The sequence below is a fragment of the Stigmatopora argus genome, chromosome 18, assembly GCF_051989625.1.
Source record: "Stigmatopora argus isolate UIUO_Sarg chromosome 18, RoL_Sarg_1.0, whole genome shotgun sequence".
NCBI classification, from domain to species: domain Eukaryota; kingdom Metazoa; phylum Chordata; class Actinopteri; order Syngnathiformes; family Syngnathidae; genus Stigmatopora; species Stigmatopora argus.
This window is the reverse complement of record NC_135404.1, coordinates 11,923,949-11,943,351: the sequence shown is the minus strand read 5'-3', so window position 1 is coordinate 11,943,351 and position 19,403 is coordinate 11,923,949. Positions and strand designations below refer to the sequence as shown.

Below are 19,403 nucleotides of genomic sequence, written 5' to 3'. Positions count from 1 at the left end.
TACCGTAAGCCTGTCGTAACTGCGCCCCGATTCGTCCCATGGACGTGTGTGCAAAAAAAGTCACATACATTCAGGTATGTTATTCCTTTTATTTTCCTACTTGTACACTCACGTCTTACTTTGATAATTCCTCTTTTTACAATGACTAAAATGATATTCTTACCCCAACGGTAAACGGATCTATAGGGGAATATATTTAAAAAATAAAATATCGCTTTAAACAATACCGTTATAATCTATACATTTATTTTTCAAAATATGAATACATTTGGACTCATTTTTCTTTCCACAAACTTTCTTCCCCGTGTCGTACAACATATGGCAAATCATGCACTCGGCACGTAATCATGTCGGCGCCTGAAATTAATTTTCTTTGGACATATTTGAGTGTGAGAGCAAAAAAAAAATCCAAAAAATGACCGTTTCTATTTACATGAAATTTTTACCATTAATCACTAAACAAAGTCTGTAGTGGGGTCAGTGCTTTTTAATTTTTTTTTTAAAGTCAGATTTCTTCAGAAAAATCAGGCACAGTGTTTTAGACTTGAAGAGTATTTTTTTGTTTGTTTAAACCTGATGAATTAGTGTTATATTAGCACATATTTGGTCATGAAAAAAATGTAATGTTTAAAGTGCAATCACCTCGTCAAAAAAAGGGAATGTTGAAATGTTTCTAACTGACCTGCACTATTGGAGCTCCTAAAATCACCAATACTTGGTCATGTTGTCATCCTCATTCTTCTGTGAAAAGTACAAATTCATTAAATAGAAGGAAAAAAGTACAGTTTAGCTGTAATCAATTAAGTTCCATGACACATTTGCATATCTTTGATTTGATATTTTTAAATCTTGCATCAAATTATGGTGCGCTGTCCAGATTTTGATGACAAATGATGAAAATATCATTTTTTTTGTCAGGCCAATTGACAAAAAACTCTTTTTCACTTCATACATTTCTGATCAAACTGTTCACGTGACAATAATAATAAATACGGTGCGGGTGTAATTAATTAATGTGTGACGAAACATGTCAGTAGCCTTGATAGGTATAGATAAGAATATAATGAAAAAAAAAATCAGTGTTTCCATGCAGTACCTGACTTGGAAAAAAAAAAAAGGAAGACGACTCTAGAAGCTGAAAAAGACCGATCGATAATACACGGAAATACCTCGACTAACGACTTTTTTTTAGCCGCAAATTAGCACGCGCTCGCTGAGATGATTTGCACATTTCTCTCCAGTCAATGAAACCCCGCCTGAAAAAAAAAAAAACAAAGAAAATATTTTTACAGAAGAGTTCACGAGGAATTATCGAATAAATATCTGTGTGATTTCCCAAAAAGAAGAAAAACTGTACACGCTACATGCTAAATCGGAATACTACAGGCAGCCTCACCTGAAAAGAGGAGGAAAATTGACTATTTTTGTTGTTGTTGTCGTCCCCGATTGGGACTCAAAAAAATAGCTACAATGTATAATGAGCGTAGAAAAAACTTTACAAGTCATTTACATATCCAAGGGCGTATTCCAAGGAGTGGCAGGTGACAAAGAAGTGAGCGTCTTTTGCGCCAAAGCAAAGCCGCAAAAAGACGGACAGTTTGGGCTGAAAGCGGAAACGGCGATCCGTGTCCGTTAGGCCGTCAAAATCCAGACGGGTGCAACGGCGTTAAGTGTCCGAAAAAAAAGGTGGGTAACCTTGAGCGCATCGTCCCGCCAAATCCACGGGGCCCAGCTAACAGCTAACGACGCCATTTTGACAAAATGTGGCACTTTGTCACTTTTTCATCCCTTCAATTCAAAAGAGGAAAACATAATCCAAGCAAAATTTAGTGCAAAGTGCATATGACTCAGTTATAAAAGTTCTTTTACCCTTTTTTTTTATATCCAGATCAAAGTCCATGTATATTTTATCCATTTGTGTCCATTGAAGGAGATAGATGTCCAATCCATTTTGAGTGGGAGAGCTGACAGATGTCAATAAGAGCAAAAAATGATTTAAACTGTTTTTTTCCCAATTACTAGCGCTACATTCTGCCAATTTCTAAATTGCAAATTAGCCCTACTAGTAAGTGTACTGTATTAGTAACACTATTAAAGCTAATTAGCAAGAATTAACAGTGAGTAACAATAGTTTACTAAGATTTAAAAATAGCAGTAGTTGGAGAAAAGAAAAATTGTCTTCCGAGGACAAAAACAATACATGGACTTTAAGCTGGGTACCAAATAAACGGTCCTCCATATTTTTCACATATACCAGTTCGACATCTTTTTTTTTTTTTGTCGTGACAGTTTCATTGACGGAAATTCACCCAAACAAACAAACACACTTTTACTCAACAAGTAAAGACTGGAACCAGATGGACTGTTTTGTACTCTTAATTTTCCTTTCCAACCAAAGTGAGATTTTACCCGGTTTCTTGATAGGGTTTAAGTTAAGGAAATTCATGTATTATTGCGGGATAGCAACCAGAAGGAAAGTCATCTGCGTGGTTCTATTTTGGGCCCTTTTCTTTGGTGGCGTGCTGATTTTTTTCAGGAATAAATGAAGATTAGACTTTTAAAAACCTTCCAGCCCACCTGAGTTCCAGGCCACTTGTTTCATTCCAAAAAAAAAAACAACCGGAAATATTTCAATGTCTAAGTCAAAAGCAGCTGACCAGCGATTCATACCAGACTTGAGCAGACGCTGGTCCGGATCCCGACGATTCCAGTTCCGAGCGAGGCGAATCGCGGGATGCATTTGATCGCCTCCAAGTTTAAGGCCTTCAAGGTATACATCATTTGCCTTCTTTTGAAGTCATAATTTAAGGAGCAAGGGACTGCGGGATGATTAAGATTGACGCGTGGGGCTCCTCTAGCCAAAAAAAATGGAAGTCACCAGAACCTGACACACACGTCACGTACGTACGTACACACTCACAGATAGAATCATCTTCTGTTATTATTGGGGAGGATTACTTGTTTTGATCCAAGATGAGGTCACTGCGTCGCTTTTTTGTTTTTTTGTGTGTCTCCTCCTTCCATCCGAGTGACGTCTATTTGACCTCAAGAATGGAAGGGTTGGACTCCATGATGGCCACGATTATTTTGTCAATGTAGTCCTGGAGTCGGTAGTTGATTTCTTCCTGCTTGTGGACGGCCTCCATCAACTGGAATTACAGAGAAGTCTGGTTCAGGAAAGGAACTGGATTTTTTTGGGGTGTTGGTAGTGATGTGTCCAATTTATTTGGGTACTCGGACGTTTGGTCGCCCGGAAGGTTATTGATAATTACATACCTGTGCCTTACTCGTCGTACGATGTTTGTAAGTTTTTTTGGGGGGTTTGTAAGGGGAATCATAATCATTTATAAGGGCAGTTATCGGCAGAGGTTGACAGGTATGTAATTACCATTTAAAATTGTTGCTCAAATTCCCGAAATACAAACTGCGAATTATTATTTTGTCATACTTAATGCCCTATTAATTATTAGGCTAAAGAAAAGCTCCAAATTTCTCGTACTTGTATTGTTTTTTGTTGGAGAACTGGTTAAGACCCTGACTGATGTCCCTTCCTAAGGGGACAACTCATGTACATACAAACTCTTCTACAGTCACACGTCGGCTCAGTGAAACTGCTCATGGCCATTGTTGGCTTTTATTGATGCGTAGACCGTGTTGTTTGGTCGCCGGACGTTTGGTCGCCGGACGTTTGGGTCCGGGCGACCAAACGTCCGGCGACCAAACGTCAGGTCACGATTTATTTGAGTGCAGAAGGGGAACTAATTTGTTTTTTCTTAGTTCTACCAGCTGTTTTAAGCACATTTTGGGGTGCGGAATCCAAAACTGATCTCAGTTTGGTCTCCACCTTCCCCATCTTTTAAGCACGGGGTTCCAGTTTTCTTCAAAAATACTAGATCAAATTTGAAATCATCAATAATATCCAATTCAACCGATTGTTTTTTGTCCAATGGTGTTGGACAACCGATGCATTGGAACTCAATGAGAATGAAAAACTTTCAAATGGCATTTTTCCATTTCACTGCATGTTGGCAGGACAATATTAAAATCCCATTGGGCAAAGCTAGACGTGCAGTTTTAATCGTACCCTACCTCCGAGCGGGACACCGAGTTGATCTCGGCCGCCAGGGAGTCGGAAAAGGAAGCCGACATGAGGCTCTTGGCTCCTTGGATGCTCAGGTTGATGATTTGGCCGTTCAGCTCGTCGTTCTGCTCCTTCAAGCTGCGGTTGTCCTGCACGGCGAGCGGACGACTCAAACGGCGTCCTCCGAGCGCAAAAGCTCGTTTTCCCCGTTTCCTACCTGCTTGAGTCTTTTGATCTCTTGCTCCAGCTCCGCCTCCCGGGTGCGACTTTGGTACTCTTGGAGTCCGGCGCCGGGCGAGCGTCCTCGCTTGGCTTCTGCCTCCAGCTTGTACAACTGCAGGTGTTCCAGTTGCTTGCGGAGGTCCTCGATCAGCTGCGGGAATGACGGAGGAGGAGGAGATCAGATCCCGCCCGGGGTTTCCGTTTTGGCCCGGCCGTCCAGCCAGCCTTACCTCCTGCGTGCTCTCCTTCTCCCTCTGGTTCTGATGCCGTTCGTGGCTCAACTTGTCCGTCATCTTCTGCCGGGTTTCCATCTCGCATTGCCACTTGTCGTCCATGATGTCCACTTCGTCTTCCAGTTTCTGCTTCTCCTATGGAGTGAAAAAAAAGATAGATAGATCCACGGGTCGTTGGGATGAGAAAAAAGCGGCGACACTGACTTCCTCCAGCCTTTCGATGTTAGCCCGGAGACAAGGAACGGAGGACCTCAGCTCGCAATTTTCCTCGTCCAGCTGCTGCAATCTGTTGAGCCCACGCAAACACGTTAAAAATGTGTTTTAACCTGGAATGTTCTAAATCAGGTGTCAGACTCGGCTTGGTTCGCGGGCCGCTTTAACGTCAACGTGATTTCACGTGGGCCAGACCATTTTAGATATATTTAGATTTTTTTTAATAAATGGATTAAAAGCCCTAAATATTCAGTTTTTTATAGATCTAAAACAATGTCTACTTTAGCTTTTTTAAATTTATTTTTAGATTTGACAAAATGATTTTTGAACTAAAAACACAGAAAAAAATTATTTTAAAAAATGACAATTATTGATTTAAAAGGGGGAAAATCAGGAAATTTAATATACATCTATACTCTTCAGTTTAATTTGATTCTAAAACTGAAAGTCGGCACTCATAATTTACTTTCCCGGGCCACACAAAATGATGCGGCCCGGGGGTCAGATTTGGCCCCCGGGCCGCCACTTTGAAACGTGTTCTAAATAATACCTTTGGGCATTTTAGACGTTGTCACGGCTATAAAGCAATATTTTTAGGCGGCAATTAAATTCAATCGAGTACCACACGGTGGCAGTATGTGAGCTTGTTTACCGACCTGGCCTGCAGGTTCTCCAACTCCATTCCTCTGTCTCTCTCCAGCTTGCCGAGAGCCTCCTTGTGACGGCGTGTCTCGTTCTGCAATTGCTGGTCCGCCATGAGCTCCTGCTCCTTCAGCTGCTCCTCAAAGGCGTTGGCGCGGTGCACCAGCTGAAGATTCTCCTGGCGCAGGCGAGCGTGCTGCTCCCCCGAAGTTTCCGACTCCTTCTCCAGCTCGCCCACGCGGCGTTCCAGGAGTAGCATCTGCCCCGGCAAATAAGAGTCCGTGGCGTATATTATAACATTTTCCCCAATTCCCCGTCTTACCTTGTCCGTGATGTCATTGTCAGCCAGCTCCAGGATGTCTCGGGTCAAATCGCTGACGGTGTCCAACGTTATGGAGCTGTTCTGCAGAAGATGTCTACGGGCGGAGACGCAAGCTCCGGTTAAAGTCACACTTTGTATCAAACCGATCATCCGCACATACCCGGCAAAAATCCTTTTCCTTACCTTGCCACCTTCTTGCTGGAAAGCCTCTTGCCAGAGCTGGAAAGAACAACAGGAAAGTGATCAGGAAGAGAAGAACGATAGCGCTAGGAGACAGCATATCTCGCTAAAAGCCTATGAGGGCAAATTCTAATTCTAGGAGTCTTAAAATCACAGCAAAAACCACAACAACGGGCAACACAGCAAAACAAAAACTGCAGAATGAATGCACAAAGTGCTGATACATGGTTAGTTTTAACCTACCAAAGTGCATGAAGGGAGAAATTAAAAACAAATGACTATTTTAAACAGGTCTTATTTGCATTCCCATTCACAATTTTACAACTGAAAGCTGATCAAATGGGATTTAAGGGTTACGGTAACTCCGCTACTGGCCGTTAATCCCGGATAAGCGATTATTTTCTAATCAACAGCTCTTTTGAAAAACGTTTTTTCATGCAAGTCAATACCTGACGAGGGCGGAGACAAAAGCTATGACTCACCTGTGATCTCTTGTTTAAGATTTACAACGACATTCATGACTTTTTGCTGTTAACATTATTCTACGAGAAGATAAAAATCTTTGCTTGTGAACTTCAAATGACACGACCTTAACTTGTGAATGCACGACTTTTTACAAGTAGGGCCTTTGTCAAAAGGTGAACCGATCCGAACACACGACACCGCAAACGGTTGTTACCGTTACCTCGTCATCTCTAGGAAATTGAGACGAGTGGAAAGGTCCTCCAGGCGACTTATTTGTTTGTGACACTGGCTACAGAAAAAGTCCAGCGCCTCCTCCTTGAGGAAGCTCTGAAAGCAGTCGGGGAGAGGAGCGGGGGCGCTGGAACCGGGAGAAAGGGAGGGAAAAAAGGAGGAAAAAGTAGGAGAGCCCAGTGGTGAGTAGGGAAAAGACAGACCCATGCATACCCGTGAACGCTATGAAATGGCGTGAGAGGGTTCCTTCAGAAAGATGAGGGGAAAATGGAAGGAAACATTGGCCAGAAGATGCGTCCCCTTCCCTTTAGAGTACAATGTGAGAGATTGGGAGTTAAGTCAACTATAAAATTGGAATTATAAGGCTCAAGAAGAATATTTCTGCCAGGTTTGCTTCTAAAAAATACATACATTTGGAAATTATTCCTGAAAATGTCCTGCTAAGGTTCTCGACGGTCATGCGGTACAATTGCCACGTGTGTTAGCAGCTAGCGACGGCTACTAGCCAAAAAAATGTCAAGCTTCCAGATATGGTCCATTCATGTTTTGGGACTATAAAAAGCACTGCCTGAATTTAATAAAGTGGAAGAAAAATGTTCACACAGACTAATAACAATTTAAAAAAATACTACACGCATCTCAAAAACTGCAGCAAAATGGATGAATAGGAATTTTCACCAGACATCGCTAAACTAAGCTAGGCTAAGCTAACCCTAGTCGAGTGGAGTATTTAAAATGTTTTAGCTAAAGAGCTAATAAGAGTCCAAGCCATTGTTAGAAAACACATGAAATACATAATGTCGTCATTTAAATGGGGAAACTTGCGTGCACACGTCTCATAATGATTGTTTATACAAGGCAAGTGAGTCAGCCCTTCCATTATGCAACCATCTGGCCTAGCTTCTCTAGCCTTGTCGCTAACGCCGCTTTGACAGGAGCGTCGGTCAGTCAAAGTGTCGCTTCATGTCGTTATATTCATCTTGACGCATTCACGGCGTGGGGGTGAAGTTGCGAGAACGGAGTCTCCATGCAAACTTATCTTTTAGTTTGGCTTTTGATTAAATGAGGGGGAAAAAATGTCAAGAGCGGTTGTGAGGAGAGAAAACATGGCTAAAATTAAGAGTTAGTTCCCTTTGAGACTTCAAGGCTAAAGTTGTTAGACGCAATGTCAATGTTTCCATTGCATTTTCCATGAAGCTCAACCGTGGAAAGAACTTTGTAGACGTCTTGAGAACTTCTCAAACTCTTGCAGCCTGATAGATTGTTGCCATGTTCAGTACTTCCCGAAAATATAAGGAAAGTTTAAAAGAGGAGTTAACCATGTAGCATTTATCTTGCCCTTCAGAAGAAAATCAGAAAATTGGAAAGGACACACGCTGATATCTTATCACGTTTTCATTCTTAATCTTAAAATCAAGGGTGGAAAAACTGAAGTCCTCACATTAATAAAAGTGTATACGTTAGCGAGTTGCTTTTAGCGGGGCATGCTATTTTTTCCCCCATGATTTATCACCCTAATTTATCTCTTATCAGAATTGAACCAACAGTCCGCAAGACTTTTCACCCTCTCATATGACACGTTATGAAATGATATTGTCAATAATAGGTGTACCTTGGAGACAGCAGAGAGGCGACCTGGATCTGCTGGGGGGTCTGTCCCAGAGGGGCGTGGGGCGAGCCATCGGGGCCGTCCTCCACGCTCTCCAACAGCAGTTCGGAATGATTGCTCTCCCCGAAATCCTCAAAATGCTCCTCCTCGCCGCTAATTACGGCCACCAGGGAAGCGTTGTGTAGTTCTGCGTTGAGGGAGAACCTAATCAAAACAAAAAAAGGGAGCCATTGGAATCAAGTGCAGTTAATCCCAGCCGGAGAAGAGCGGCAATCTGGACAAATTGAGCGACGACGGCTAATCTGCTAATTCACATTGATCCTCAAATCAGTTTTGACCGGGAAACAAAATGTCTTCTAGATGGATGGGATACGACCAGAAGATTTGGCTTGTTGTTTTATCGCATAAACCCTGACGTAAAAGCGCAGCCCATTTGATATTCTCGGCTTGAGTCGAGCATTCCAAAATAAAGCCACTCATCTTCATTTGAAAGGCTGCAAAGTGGGCTTTGACTGTTTTTGGTGGAGAACCTGTGTACGCTCAGATGACCATTTCCAAATCAGCACAAAAGCTTGCTTTGTCTGCAACGAGGCCAACAACATTTGTTTATGTATAAAAGACCGGTGTCGTTTTACCCTCCGAAACCTCATTAAGGTTTACGAAAAGATACTTTTTATAGGAACACGCCCCACGCTGAACAAATATTAGGAGGAACTGGTTAAACAGTAACAGCGCCAAGTCAAAAGTAACTCACCCTTTGCCTAGACTTTTAGCGCACGGCCCCACGTTGAGCTCCCTCACCGGGATGGACGGCGAGGAAAGCGAACGCATGGCCGAACGTCTTCCGACGCTCCGGCGCGAAAGCCTGGGAGCGACTGGGGTCAACACCCCCGCTAACCAGAGTGGAATCCTGAAATCTGACTGACCAGCTTCCCTTAAAACACGAATATCCAAGCCAAGAATGTAGTTTTGCGCTAGCGCTAAGGCTAAGGCTATATTCCCGCAAAGGCTGAGAGTAGAACATGCACTATGACGTCCGCTACGAGTGGGTTAATCAGATTTGGGGCTAAGCGACAGACATCAGACGGTCCAGATGACCGTCCGTCCGAGGGCCAAATGGTTGTGGGAAACATGGAGGGGGTGGAGACAGGCTAATCCTGTTAGCGTCTTAATCCCTCACCCGATGCATAGTATCACAAAATGTTTTTAAAGGCTATATCTTGATGCTAGGATGCTAACAAGTCCAAACTGCTTGTCAAGAATTAGCACAAGGAACTTGCTTTTACTGGAAATCTAACTTATGAGGTCAGCAGATTGAGAGGCAGAAAGAGTCCATCAAGAACTGATTTTCTTTGGGAACATTGTTGCCAAGCTGGAAAGAGAGATAGAAGGTGACAACGGGATGTGGGAAGAGAGTTCCTGTCAGCAAGAAGAAAGGGAGAACGGGAAATGGGGAAAATCGGCGAGAAAAGGTACGGGAAAACAACTAAAGAGCTGAGCTCAACACTTCCTGGAATTGAAGGCTGGAAATGGAAGGGCAAACACAGCCATCAGTCACCCAGGCGCATCCCGATGTCAGCATTTGTTATTTACCGCAACTGCAGATACAAAACATTTTCTATTAAATACAAACAGGTTATCGAAATCCCGTGGAAAGTAAAAGGGACAAGTTGAATCTAAACAACCCTATCTGGGACAAATGGAAACATGATGTCCGTCACAAGTGCTTTTGGGCTTTATCTGGGCCTTTTCCCAACCCAAAAGAATGACAACATAGCGGATTGGCATAACAAAAGTCAAGGTCTCACGCTCTCGAGTTATCTGGAGAATGGGGCTAAGCTAATGACAGTCAATATCCCTGTGGCGGATGTGCAATGTTAAATTGTCGGCTATTCGGGAAAATAAAGCTGGACCTAAATGTAGGAGAAAAGTAAGCTACGCTTGCCATTAATCTTCCCGTCCGCTGACCCACATGGAAGTCCGACGGTGTCTTATCTAGCGGCGGCACGGACATCGCATGGCTAGCGTGAAAGGTCAATTGGCGGGCTATTCTAGCTTTAGAGTGGTCATTGAGTCTTCTGTGGGAATTTAGAAAAGTAGTACCGTATTTTCTCGCGTATAAGCCGCCTCTGCGTATAAGCCGTACCCTTCAAATGGCCTGAAAATTGTAGAATTTTACAATTTATCTCATATAATACGCCATCTGATGCACATTTTTCACCTCTATACTCTGAGTTTGTTTTACGCAAGATGAGTTTTTTTTCTTGAATTTCATCCATAGACGTCAAAATAATTTTGTTTAGCGTTTTATTTGTTCATCTTTTCTCTATTTTGAAATAAATTACCGTATTGGCCGCATTGTCTTGCGTTATTATGGCGTTTCATGCATGTCAAGTCTAATTAGCGCGCATATAAGCCGTACCCAGGATTAAGTTCTCATTTTTTAGCAACAAATATATATGACAAAATATGATAACAATGGCAGTGAGTTGACTTGAAACCAACCTATTGATGGCTTCTTCAGGGTCGTGGAGCGCCGCTTCGATGCCGCTGTCCGCGTCCACATCCTCGTGCATCTCAGGGGGCACCAGGGCACCCGTGTCCTCGTCGGTGAAGGTCTCGCATTCGCTGTACGTGCTCTCCGATCCCAGGTAGGCGCTGTCCGTCACCTCATTTTGCTGCAGCGCCCCCCCAAAAAACAGAAAACACCATCAACCTCAATCCAAAACAGCCCTGCCTGCGCACACGTTACATCTGAGCAGTCAGTGTGACAATCTAAGAACAACAAGTCCTTTTTCTGACTACGCCCATTTCATTAAAAAATGTGAGCTTATGAGGATGGCCAATAAATTATCTAGACGCAAAAAAAACAAACAAACAGATGAAAGAATTCAGAAGAAAACAGTCTTTTTTTTCCCACAACACACAAGCTTTCCAAGGTAAAAAAAGAGCAACAATTGGCAGTCGGTGGAAGCAAAATAGCTTGAAGCTTTTGATAAAACAAGCTTAACTCGAGACAGGTGAGTCCACACTTTGGATCCAAAAATGGCAGATCTGTTGGAAGTGGTTGAAAAGAGTTACCCACCATGTCCACAACCATTCTCGGACCGAGTCAGGGACAGGAAAAACCTGCCATTAGAGCATCCAAAATGTCTCCTTATCCTCCACTTTCACACTGAGGCTTGAAAAATGGAAAGTACTACTAAACACACACACCGAGTTCCGCTGGGCGGTCAAGGGGGCGGAGACCAAAGTCCGAAAGAGTAGCGTTAGTCGGCTGTAACGTTTCAAGACGGATTGGTGAGATAACACGCCGTGATACAATCTTTCTCGGGTTTCAAACAAAGTCGCAAGAATTAAGATGGGATGAACCTGCAAGATCTCAAAGAGGTGAAAAGTTTATAAGAGTATTCGCGTGGCGGGTGATTGTTGTGGCACTTTTCATTTCTAAGGGAGCTTTTAAAATGGGAGCTTTAAAAAGGAGGTGAAGGAAAATCTCAAGTGAGTGGATGGGGGTCTTTGATGGCTTGGCTTCAACGTGCTTGTTTTGAAAGCAAACAGTGGCAGAACAGTGCGAGCATTGAGGGGGCGCACTTCTCGCAGTGGAAAAACAAGCCTGTCCGTGGACGCAGGTGTGGCGAGGAGACTTCCAAAAAGATGCGGATAAACATGACTCGCGGCTATCGCTTTCATCGTATTAACCTTGGATCAATGTTTGTATTGATTCAGATATTTTACTTTTCGTTTGGATACAGTAGACACGTGCAAAATTAATCACAGGGGCATTTTGGGAAAAACCCAAGTGCCAAATTGCACAGCGAGGTTCCGCTCGTGCCTAAACAAACACTTGCATTTCCCACGCCGGAATGTAATTGGTTCTTCCACAGCCAAGACTCCGCCCCTCCACGAAATTGACTTTGTACTTTTACAATTAACAGGGTGAAAAAAACATCCCAAAACGGTCATACGTCCAAATTGTGACATGTAAACATGGCGATTTCCAAAACAATACAAAATTTGCATCGCCACGACGCTCCAATTTAACACATTTTCAGAAACGAACTGGGGGAAGTGGTTTGGTTGCCGAGAGAGAAGGTTAAAACAACACTAATCCTGACCCTCCATTGTTAAAAACGCAGCCGACGGCAGAAACGTTTGCATTTCTTGCAGAGGCCAGCAACAATACGGTGGTCAAATAGACAAATTTGGCGCAGGGGGTTGGACAGGAATGTCAGACATGCGAACCGCAAGCGTAAAAACACTTCCTTCTCCTGTAAAAACGCTTTTTGCGATCCGCCCGATTCGATATTTGTCGAGGAATCCTGTAAAGCGAGGCCTGCCAGGGGTTACTCGGTGGCAGCCAAAGCGGCTTCTTCACCGCGTGGAATATTCTCAAGGTTATCGTTACGGCGGCGAGAGTTCAACTCACCTCGTCGTATTCTTCCGGACATCCGACAGCGCCGTCGCCCGGACTGTAGTTCGCGTTGTACATCTTCGGTTCCGGACCTGCGGGTAGAAGAACACGGACGGGACATGTTGGTGTCTGTAAACGTGACGTCATTGTGGAAAGGGAGCTTCGCAAACAACAGCAAGTCGCCATGTTTGCATATAAACGACTACAAAATAGCACAAGGAAGGGAAATAGTTGCAGTCAACTTTGGGACCAAGACTCAAGAATAGCAAAAATAGGTGGATCGATTAAAAGACAGTCATTGTTTTTTAAGGAATTTATATAATTGTGTCAAATGCAATTTGGTTGGCAAGCCATATTTATGCCAACTCAATCTCATGTGGGCTGGGCCAGTTTATTTTTGTTAACTTACTAGCCGAACTGAAAGATGCAAAACCACACCTAGTTTAAGTGAATTGGACAGCTGTTGCTGTCAATGAGTTTATTTTGGATCATTTAATATGGATTTGGGGAGTTTTGGGGCATTTTAAGAAATGGAAAATTCTGGTTTTGCAATGCCCGCCTCCCCCAAAATAAATAAATTCCGTATGTACAGTATGAATGAGCTAAGAGTGCCTGTCAGGCAAAACAGCGGACCAGATCGGACTCCCTCGTGGGCCGCTTCTCGCCCGCGGGCCATATCTTTGACACCCCAATATATCGCACAAAGTACATTTTTAAACAGAGACAGGAATTCACGTAAGACAAACTCTCTCGCGTTGGCGTTTGGTGACGCTAACCCTTAAAATCAGCGTATTTTCAAGGTTGCGCCCTCGTGGCAAAGCTGCTTATGTAACATTTGCCGTTCATATCGCAGGGGCTAAAGAACATTTTTCCACGAAGGACGTGGGCCGGGAAAAAAGCCGCGTTGACGACACCAATCAAGACAAAGGGTGCAACGTGAGCCGCACGCAACGGGGTGTCGTGTGTCCATTTAACAACGCCTTGAATGCAGGAGAGGAAAACAAACACACAGAACTTTTATATAATAGCTTATTTCTCCATCATTTGCAGACATGGCCGCTAGAAGGAAGGAGACACTTCCATAACCTGCGGCCTGCCACAGTTTATTAAAAATAAATACTTGTCTGTTCATAAAAAGCGGAGACAAATCCATCTTTCTCTTCAGGACGTGAACGCTATCTGAACATAAACAATTCATACTAAGGCCAAGACGGGCTTTTAAACGGAGACTAAAAAGCATTTATTTTTGTCCTCATTCAAACACCAAAGCTTGGACTTGTTTTGGTGTTTGTGGAAGCGTTAAAAAGAATGTAAGTGTAGGAATGACTGAGATTTTTGGAAGGTTCAGCAGCTGCGTTTCTGGGAAACAAACATTGGCCAGACCGGCCTCTAAGACAAAAGAGAAAGAGGGCACTAAATTATTTAGGCAAACGGGACTGTGGCCTGGGTGGAGCCGAGTGGAGACCTCGCCGGCGTGCCAGCGCCAGCCAGCGTCTTCGTGCAGCTGCAGCTTTCCAGTGCATTTCTTATTCATGTGGACGGGTAACCGGACCATTTTAACCCAGAATGCTTTGACGAAGCAGGTGGGCGGAGTCGAAGGCGATCCATTCTGTTAGATACTGCAGTGCTTTTAAACCCAGAGCTGACATTTCACTTTGATTTACTGCATACCTGTCAACCTCTGCCGATAACTGCCCTTATAAATGATTATGATTCCCTTACAAACCCCCAAAAAACCTTACAAACACCGTACGAGTCGTACGGTGTTTGTAAGGTTTTTTGGGAGTTTGTAAGGGGAATCATAATCATTTATAAGGGCAGTTATCGGCAGAGGTTGACAGGTATGATTTACTGTATTTTTCCGCTCATAAATCGCAGCAGGCAAAGAAAAATATATACATATATAGGTCGCATTGACGTGTCTTTTTTTTGCTTGACCATAAACAAAAAAAAAATTTTCAGATAACTATAGGCTAAAAAAAATAGAGAAAACAATTAACAAGTGGCACTTGAGTATTAGTTGCCAGCGCAGTGTGACTTATAGTTCTGAAAATACGCAACTTCAGATATATTTTTTTAAGTGAAAATAACGGCCTGTACTTTTCAATTGCATTCCAAAGCGTGCGTCTCACTCACCGCCATTGCTGATAGCGGAAATTCCCCGGTGAAAGTCTTCAAAGCTGATGACTCCCAGACCACTGGGATCCAAAAATTTGGTCAGATCTTTCACCTGGAGGGCAACAAAAACACAGCAGTCTTAAAAACCAAAAAACTCTTCATTATCCTAACATAACCGTATACTTGGTATACAATTTCTGGAATTAAGCCAAGATAACGAGGCTTGCCGGTTGAATTTAGGTCAAAAACACAACATTTGACTCAATTTCATAAACTCAAGGTCTATATTTATAGCACAAGTCATTTTTTGCGTGCTCCGGTGTTAAACCAGTTATGTAAGGCTACCTACATACTGTAAACTCCATCCAGTTGTAACCTAGCAACAAGGACATGCTTGGGCACTGCAGCGCCTCGGTGAATAAAAATAACACGAAATCAGAGCACATTTGCTCTGAGGGGAAAAAAAAGTGCAAAAAGTCCAGGCTTGTTCATCCATTGGACAGTTTTTAGGAAGACTACGGACACGTTGGACAATTGTAACTAACAGCAGCAGCAAACAATCAAAATCCACAGCCAAATAACAGACTGAAAAGGACAAACGTATGATTATGATGAAATCCCGAACAAATTAGTGACAGACTTGTGTTCATGCGGGTATAACTTTGGTTCAGTGATTTTTGCAAACCAGGCCATCATCTCAGACATGGGAGGGCTAAAAAAAAAAGCTCACACAACTTATAAAAAGAGTTCTTGGAAATGTATCTCATCAAACACACACCAAAAACTGCTTGAATTTCGACAAACAGTTGCATTAGCTTGAGCTTAGCATTTGTTAGCATTTGATCCTGCATCTAAACTGAGCTTTTTCCATTTCACGCCAAGATAAAATGGGATTTGCGCCTCCACTAAGGAAAGATGAGGTGAGAAACGGAGGCGCGAAGATGCAATTAACCATCGTCACCCTTCTACACAAAGTCCAAAATAACCACAAGAAAAAAAACTAGCTAAAAAACACCTAGCGACATGTACCAAAGTCTGCTTCACTGCCAACTCCCTTGAATCCGTTTGCGTAGCCTCGTGCCCAAAACAAAGATTCTGTTAATATTTAAGAGAACATCGGTCTGCACTTTTACATGATTTTATGATTTTACACAACTTTGCCTTATGACACTATAAAATTCTACAGTAGCTTCCCAAGACGCCATTTAAAAAGTATACAAAAAAATGCCCTAATGCATTTTTTTCCCTCTTCTGGTCGTCCGAGCATTAAAAGCTATTTTCTGCGTCTTATCAGTGAGGGGGCATGCCCTAGGGCGCACACACCCACACATACCCACACACACTGCTGTTGTTCTTAACCCTTGAGGGGGTTTCCACAATGGTCGGCATCCCAAGTGCCGATAGAATGATCAATAGGTGGAAAGAAATGCTGAGAGGAGAAGATTATGAATACAGCAGACACAAGGGGAGCTAAAAAGGGGACATTTCGGGCCACTGAACATTCCATTGTGGATTAAAGGGCCAGTGCATGAAAGCCCGGGGGAGGCGGGCAGGCTGGCTAAAAGTGGGCTCGGGACAAGAGCGTTTGGGGTGGCTTTTGTGCACCAATGGGGTCAAAACCGGTGAGCGTGGCGGTGACCAAGAGGGCTTTCAAAAGACTCCAGAAACTACAAATGTGTGCGTGTTTTTGGAAAAACCAACATTCGTATCCCAGAATAATAATGGAGGAAACGCAAATACTTGTGTATGCAAAAACTGAATTGCAAATAAGCAAGAAGCAACTCATTTTTGGGTTCAAACCATTAACGTAGCGATAGCTAGATTACAAATATAAGGGTTGGTGGATCATACCTCTAAAAAAAATAATACACATTTGAAATGACAAGACTCAATCAGTCATGGTTTTCATCAAACCGCGAAAAAATGGGTGATGGTCACGCATGGAAGAGGATGTCACAGTAGATAATCCGGAAAGCAAATCCTATGCAAATGAGAAGATGAGAGTTGAGTTGACATACGGACAAAACGGCAGGCAGGCCAATTTAGATCATAACAAATCCAAATGGCGAGCCAAATGCACAAAAACGACTAATCCGGCGGCGGCGGTTTAAGTCACGTGACGGCGATATACTTTAGCGCAGGAAACGAAGGGAGCTCGGGGGCAAATATCCAAAAGTCACAGCTACTCTAGAACCAATAAGCAAATTGCTTGCTCACACCTCTTTAACAAAAGTTTGCCAATAGCCCCGAAGCCAATTTAGGATTCCCGATGGTTAAATAACACAAGGTGGAGTTTAGCTAATGCATTTTTATGAAAACATCTCACCTGGTCGGCCCCGTAGGCAGCAGCAAACTCCACAAACTCCTCGATCCGGACAAAGCCGTCGCCGTCCTGGTCCAAGGCGTCGAATACCGTTTTTAAAGGGGATTCATCTTCCTCGCTTGGGTTCACCACGGAGAGGATTGGTAGCGAGTCATCTGCCATCATCTTCGAGAGGGACAGAGTGTCCACATCTTGCTCACTTGTCCATCGATCATCTTCAGTACAATGGTTCAACTCCAAAACGTTAAAATCCAGACTAGGGTTAGCGGGAGGCGACTGTTCTTCTTCCCTCTGATCGGTCGCCACATCCGAAGCAGCTTCCCCTCGCAGTTCCTCCGTCTTTAGGATCCCGTCATTGGTCAGGTGACAATCCAAAGACATTGATTCGCTGGCCGGACGCTCAACCGTGGGGGGTAAAGTACTTTGGATCAGGTCATCTGAAGAACGTTCCGTGCTGAGAGCACCTTGGACCAAGCCATCCTCGGACAGCGAACTCGTCCGAGACAAAATTACGAGAGGTGACTCGCTCTCGTCTGGTTGCTCTGAAGTCCTAAATTCTGACGGGGCAACATCTTCCACGTTGAAATCCTGGTTCAGATCCAAATCGGCACCTTGTGGATTTTCAGGACAAAGGAGCAGGCCGTTGTCCAGATCCGGGTCCTCCAAATCCAACAAAGATCCTTCAGGTGTTCTGCTGTGGTGAAGTGGGAGGCTGTTCTCAGATGGCCCCAGTGGAGTCGAGCTACTGTTTACTGACAAAGTTGTCACTCGATCGGGGAATAAACCTTTGTCTCCAGTTTCATGTGACCAAGTCACCCTGCCCTCTCCTGGCAGGTGTAGCGGTCCTTCGCTAACAGCATGTGACTCTGAGGCAACTGTAGCCTGATCTTCTGGGAGCAGGTCTACGGGAATAAGCGAATCGCTTGGGTTTGATTCGGAATTCCACTTGGATTGTAAACCGCCGTCAAGCGTCAGCTCGGTCTGCCCGTTGAGGACATTGTTGCTCCCGAGGGAGGCCTCTTCGAAGACAAAGTTTGCCCCGACCACGTCGGTGAGGTTGGGTGAAAAAAGCCAGGAGAGCGTGAAGTCGGCGGTGTCGTCCGGTTCCACGTTTCTGTCCGACGGAGACGACGTCTCGGATTGGCGGTCCTCAAAAAACAAATCCCCACACGGGTAATCGGAAAGGTACAAAAGTTTGTCCAACTCCACCGGTGCATCCTGGTAGACTTGATCCATTTCACTTGGCGCTGTCGTCAGACTGGGGTCGCCAAAACGCAAACCTGTCTGGCCGCTGTTGTTTGGACACAGCATTCCTCCATTGTTGGAATCCAGGGTGAGAAATCCAAGAGGAAACGTTTGGGGATGCCCCAGAGGGCTAGAAACCACCGTGGCTTCCATTCATCTGGACTACTGGCGCCTATGGTCGAAACCAAATCCAAATGCCATACTTCAAATACCGAAAAAAAAAACGCGTCAACATTAACATTTGCGCGTGGAACAGTTTAGCGAAAACATTTTGTTACACAAATCTCACTTGTTTTTTTTTTTTTTAACTTAGGCAGGTTGCCAAGCACAACCAACACACGTATGAGCTAATATAAAACTCATTTTGTATTGAATTTAGACGTCTAAGCCATTTTTGAAACGTTACAAGTTGACATGGTGTTGACTCACTTGGTACATTCCGGCGGGTCCATTCACGACTTTCCCAAAATCTCGCCGTTTCAGCCCAAACATCGTTTAAATGAGCAAGTTAATACGAACAAACACGCGAAACCGAACAAAAAAACTGGAAAAAAAGCCGAGTTATAGCAAGTGTTTGGTCAACATTATCCCAAATGATGATTATCTGGTATCCCCACGAGAGGGAGGGGAAACAACAAAGCCGGTTAAGTCCCAAACATTTGACCGCAATGGCGTTTATCTACCTTTGTTACAAGGTTGTCCAAACACGTATCCTGCGAGAAGTTTGTCGAAAAAAAACTAAGAATAACTCCTCCTTTTGAGCATCCCACCGCCTCCTCGTCATTGGCTACTTGTCGAGCTAGCCCAAATTAGCCTATTAGCTAGTCGAGGCCAAACGCTGCCTCCGCCACCCAATTCCTTCGCAAAAAATAACTCATTAAAAAAAACATTTCAGCGTCAATATCAGTCAATTCGGCGATGTCACCGGCGTAGATATGACATTTAACGTTTTTTCGCCCCTCCCGTGGAAATCCACCTGTATCAAGGCTGAAGAAGGCCAAGAGATCCGTGACGAATGTGCTGATGAGCGCTCCCACGTACAAAAAAAATCTTCCACGCAGATGCCTTTGGTCCTGATGAAAGATGAAAAAAAATGGGATTAAAT

General features: G+C 43.7%; 1 protein-coding gene and 1 long non-coding RNA gene across 2 annotated transcripts; one reads left to right on the top strand and one right to left on the bottom strand.

Annotated features, from left to right (window-relative positions):
* Positions 1-69: 69 nt before the first annotated feature.
* On the bottom strand, positions 70-18,456 carry LOC144093298 (rab11 family-interacting protein 3-like). Its single transcript, XM_077626674.1, has 14 exons — positions 17,057-18,456; positions 14,749-14,842; positions 12,628-12,704; positions 10,704-10,876; positions 8,202-8,402; positions 6,579-6,716; positions 5,897-5,932; positions 5,714-5,807; positions 5,406-5,650; positions 4,741-4,822; positions 4,534-4,671; positions 4,299-4,454; positions 4,090-4,230; positions 70-3,149 (listed from the first exon to the last, which is right to left on the bottom strand). Exons 1-14 carry the CDS (start codon positions 18,449-18,451, stop codon positions 3,036-3,038), a joined length of 3,084 nt encoding a protein of 1,027 aa, XP_077482800.1. The 5' UTR covers positions 18,452-18,456; the 3' UTR covers positions 70-3,035.
* LOC144093314 (uncharacterized) lies at positions 9,380-13,878 on the top strand. Its single transcript, XR_013306258.1, has 3 exons — positions 9,380-9,670; positions 10,723-10,849; positions 13,466-13,878. It is a non-coding gene; the product is annotated as an uncharacterized LOC144093314 (long non-coding RNA).
* Positions 18,457-19,403: the final 947 nt, after the last annotated feature.

What these genes read in the sequence shown, in the direction of transcription:
- LOC144093298 (XM_077626674.1), bottom strand. Translation starts at nt 18,451, where the DNA reads ATGGAAGCCACGGTGGTTTCTAGCCCTCTGGGGCATCCCCAAACGTTT. An exon ending in GCCTCTCTGCTGTCTCCAAG is followed by an intron (nt 6,717 to 8,201) that starts GTACACCTATTA and finishes TCCCGGTTCCAG; the next exon opens with CGCCCCCGCTCCTCTCCCCG. An exon ending in AATTTCCTAGAGATGACGAG is followed by an intron (nt 5,933 to 6,578) that starts GTAACGGTAACA and finishes TGTTCTTTCCAG; the next exon opens with CTCTGGCAAGAGGCTTTCCA.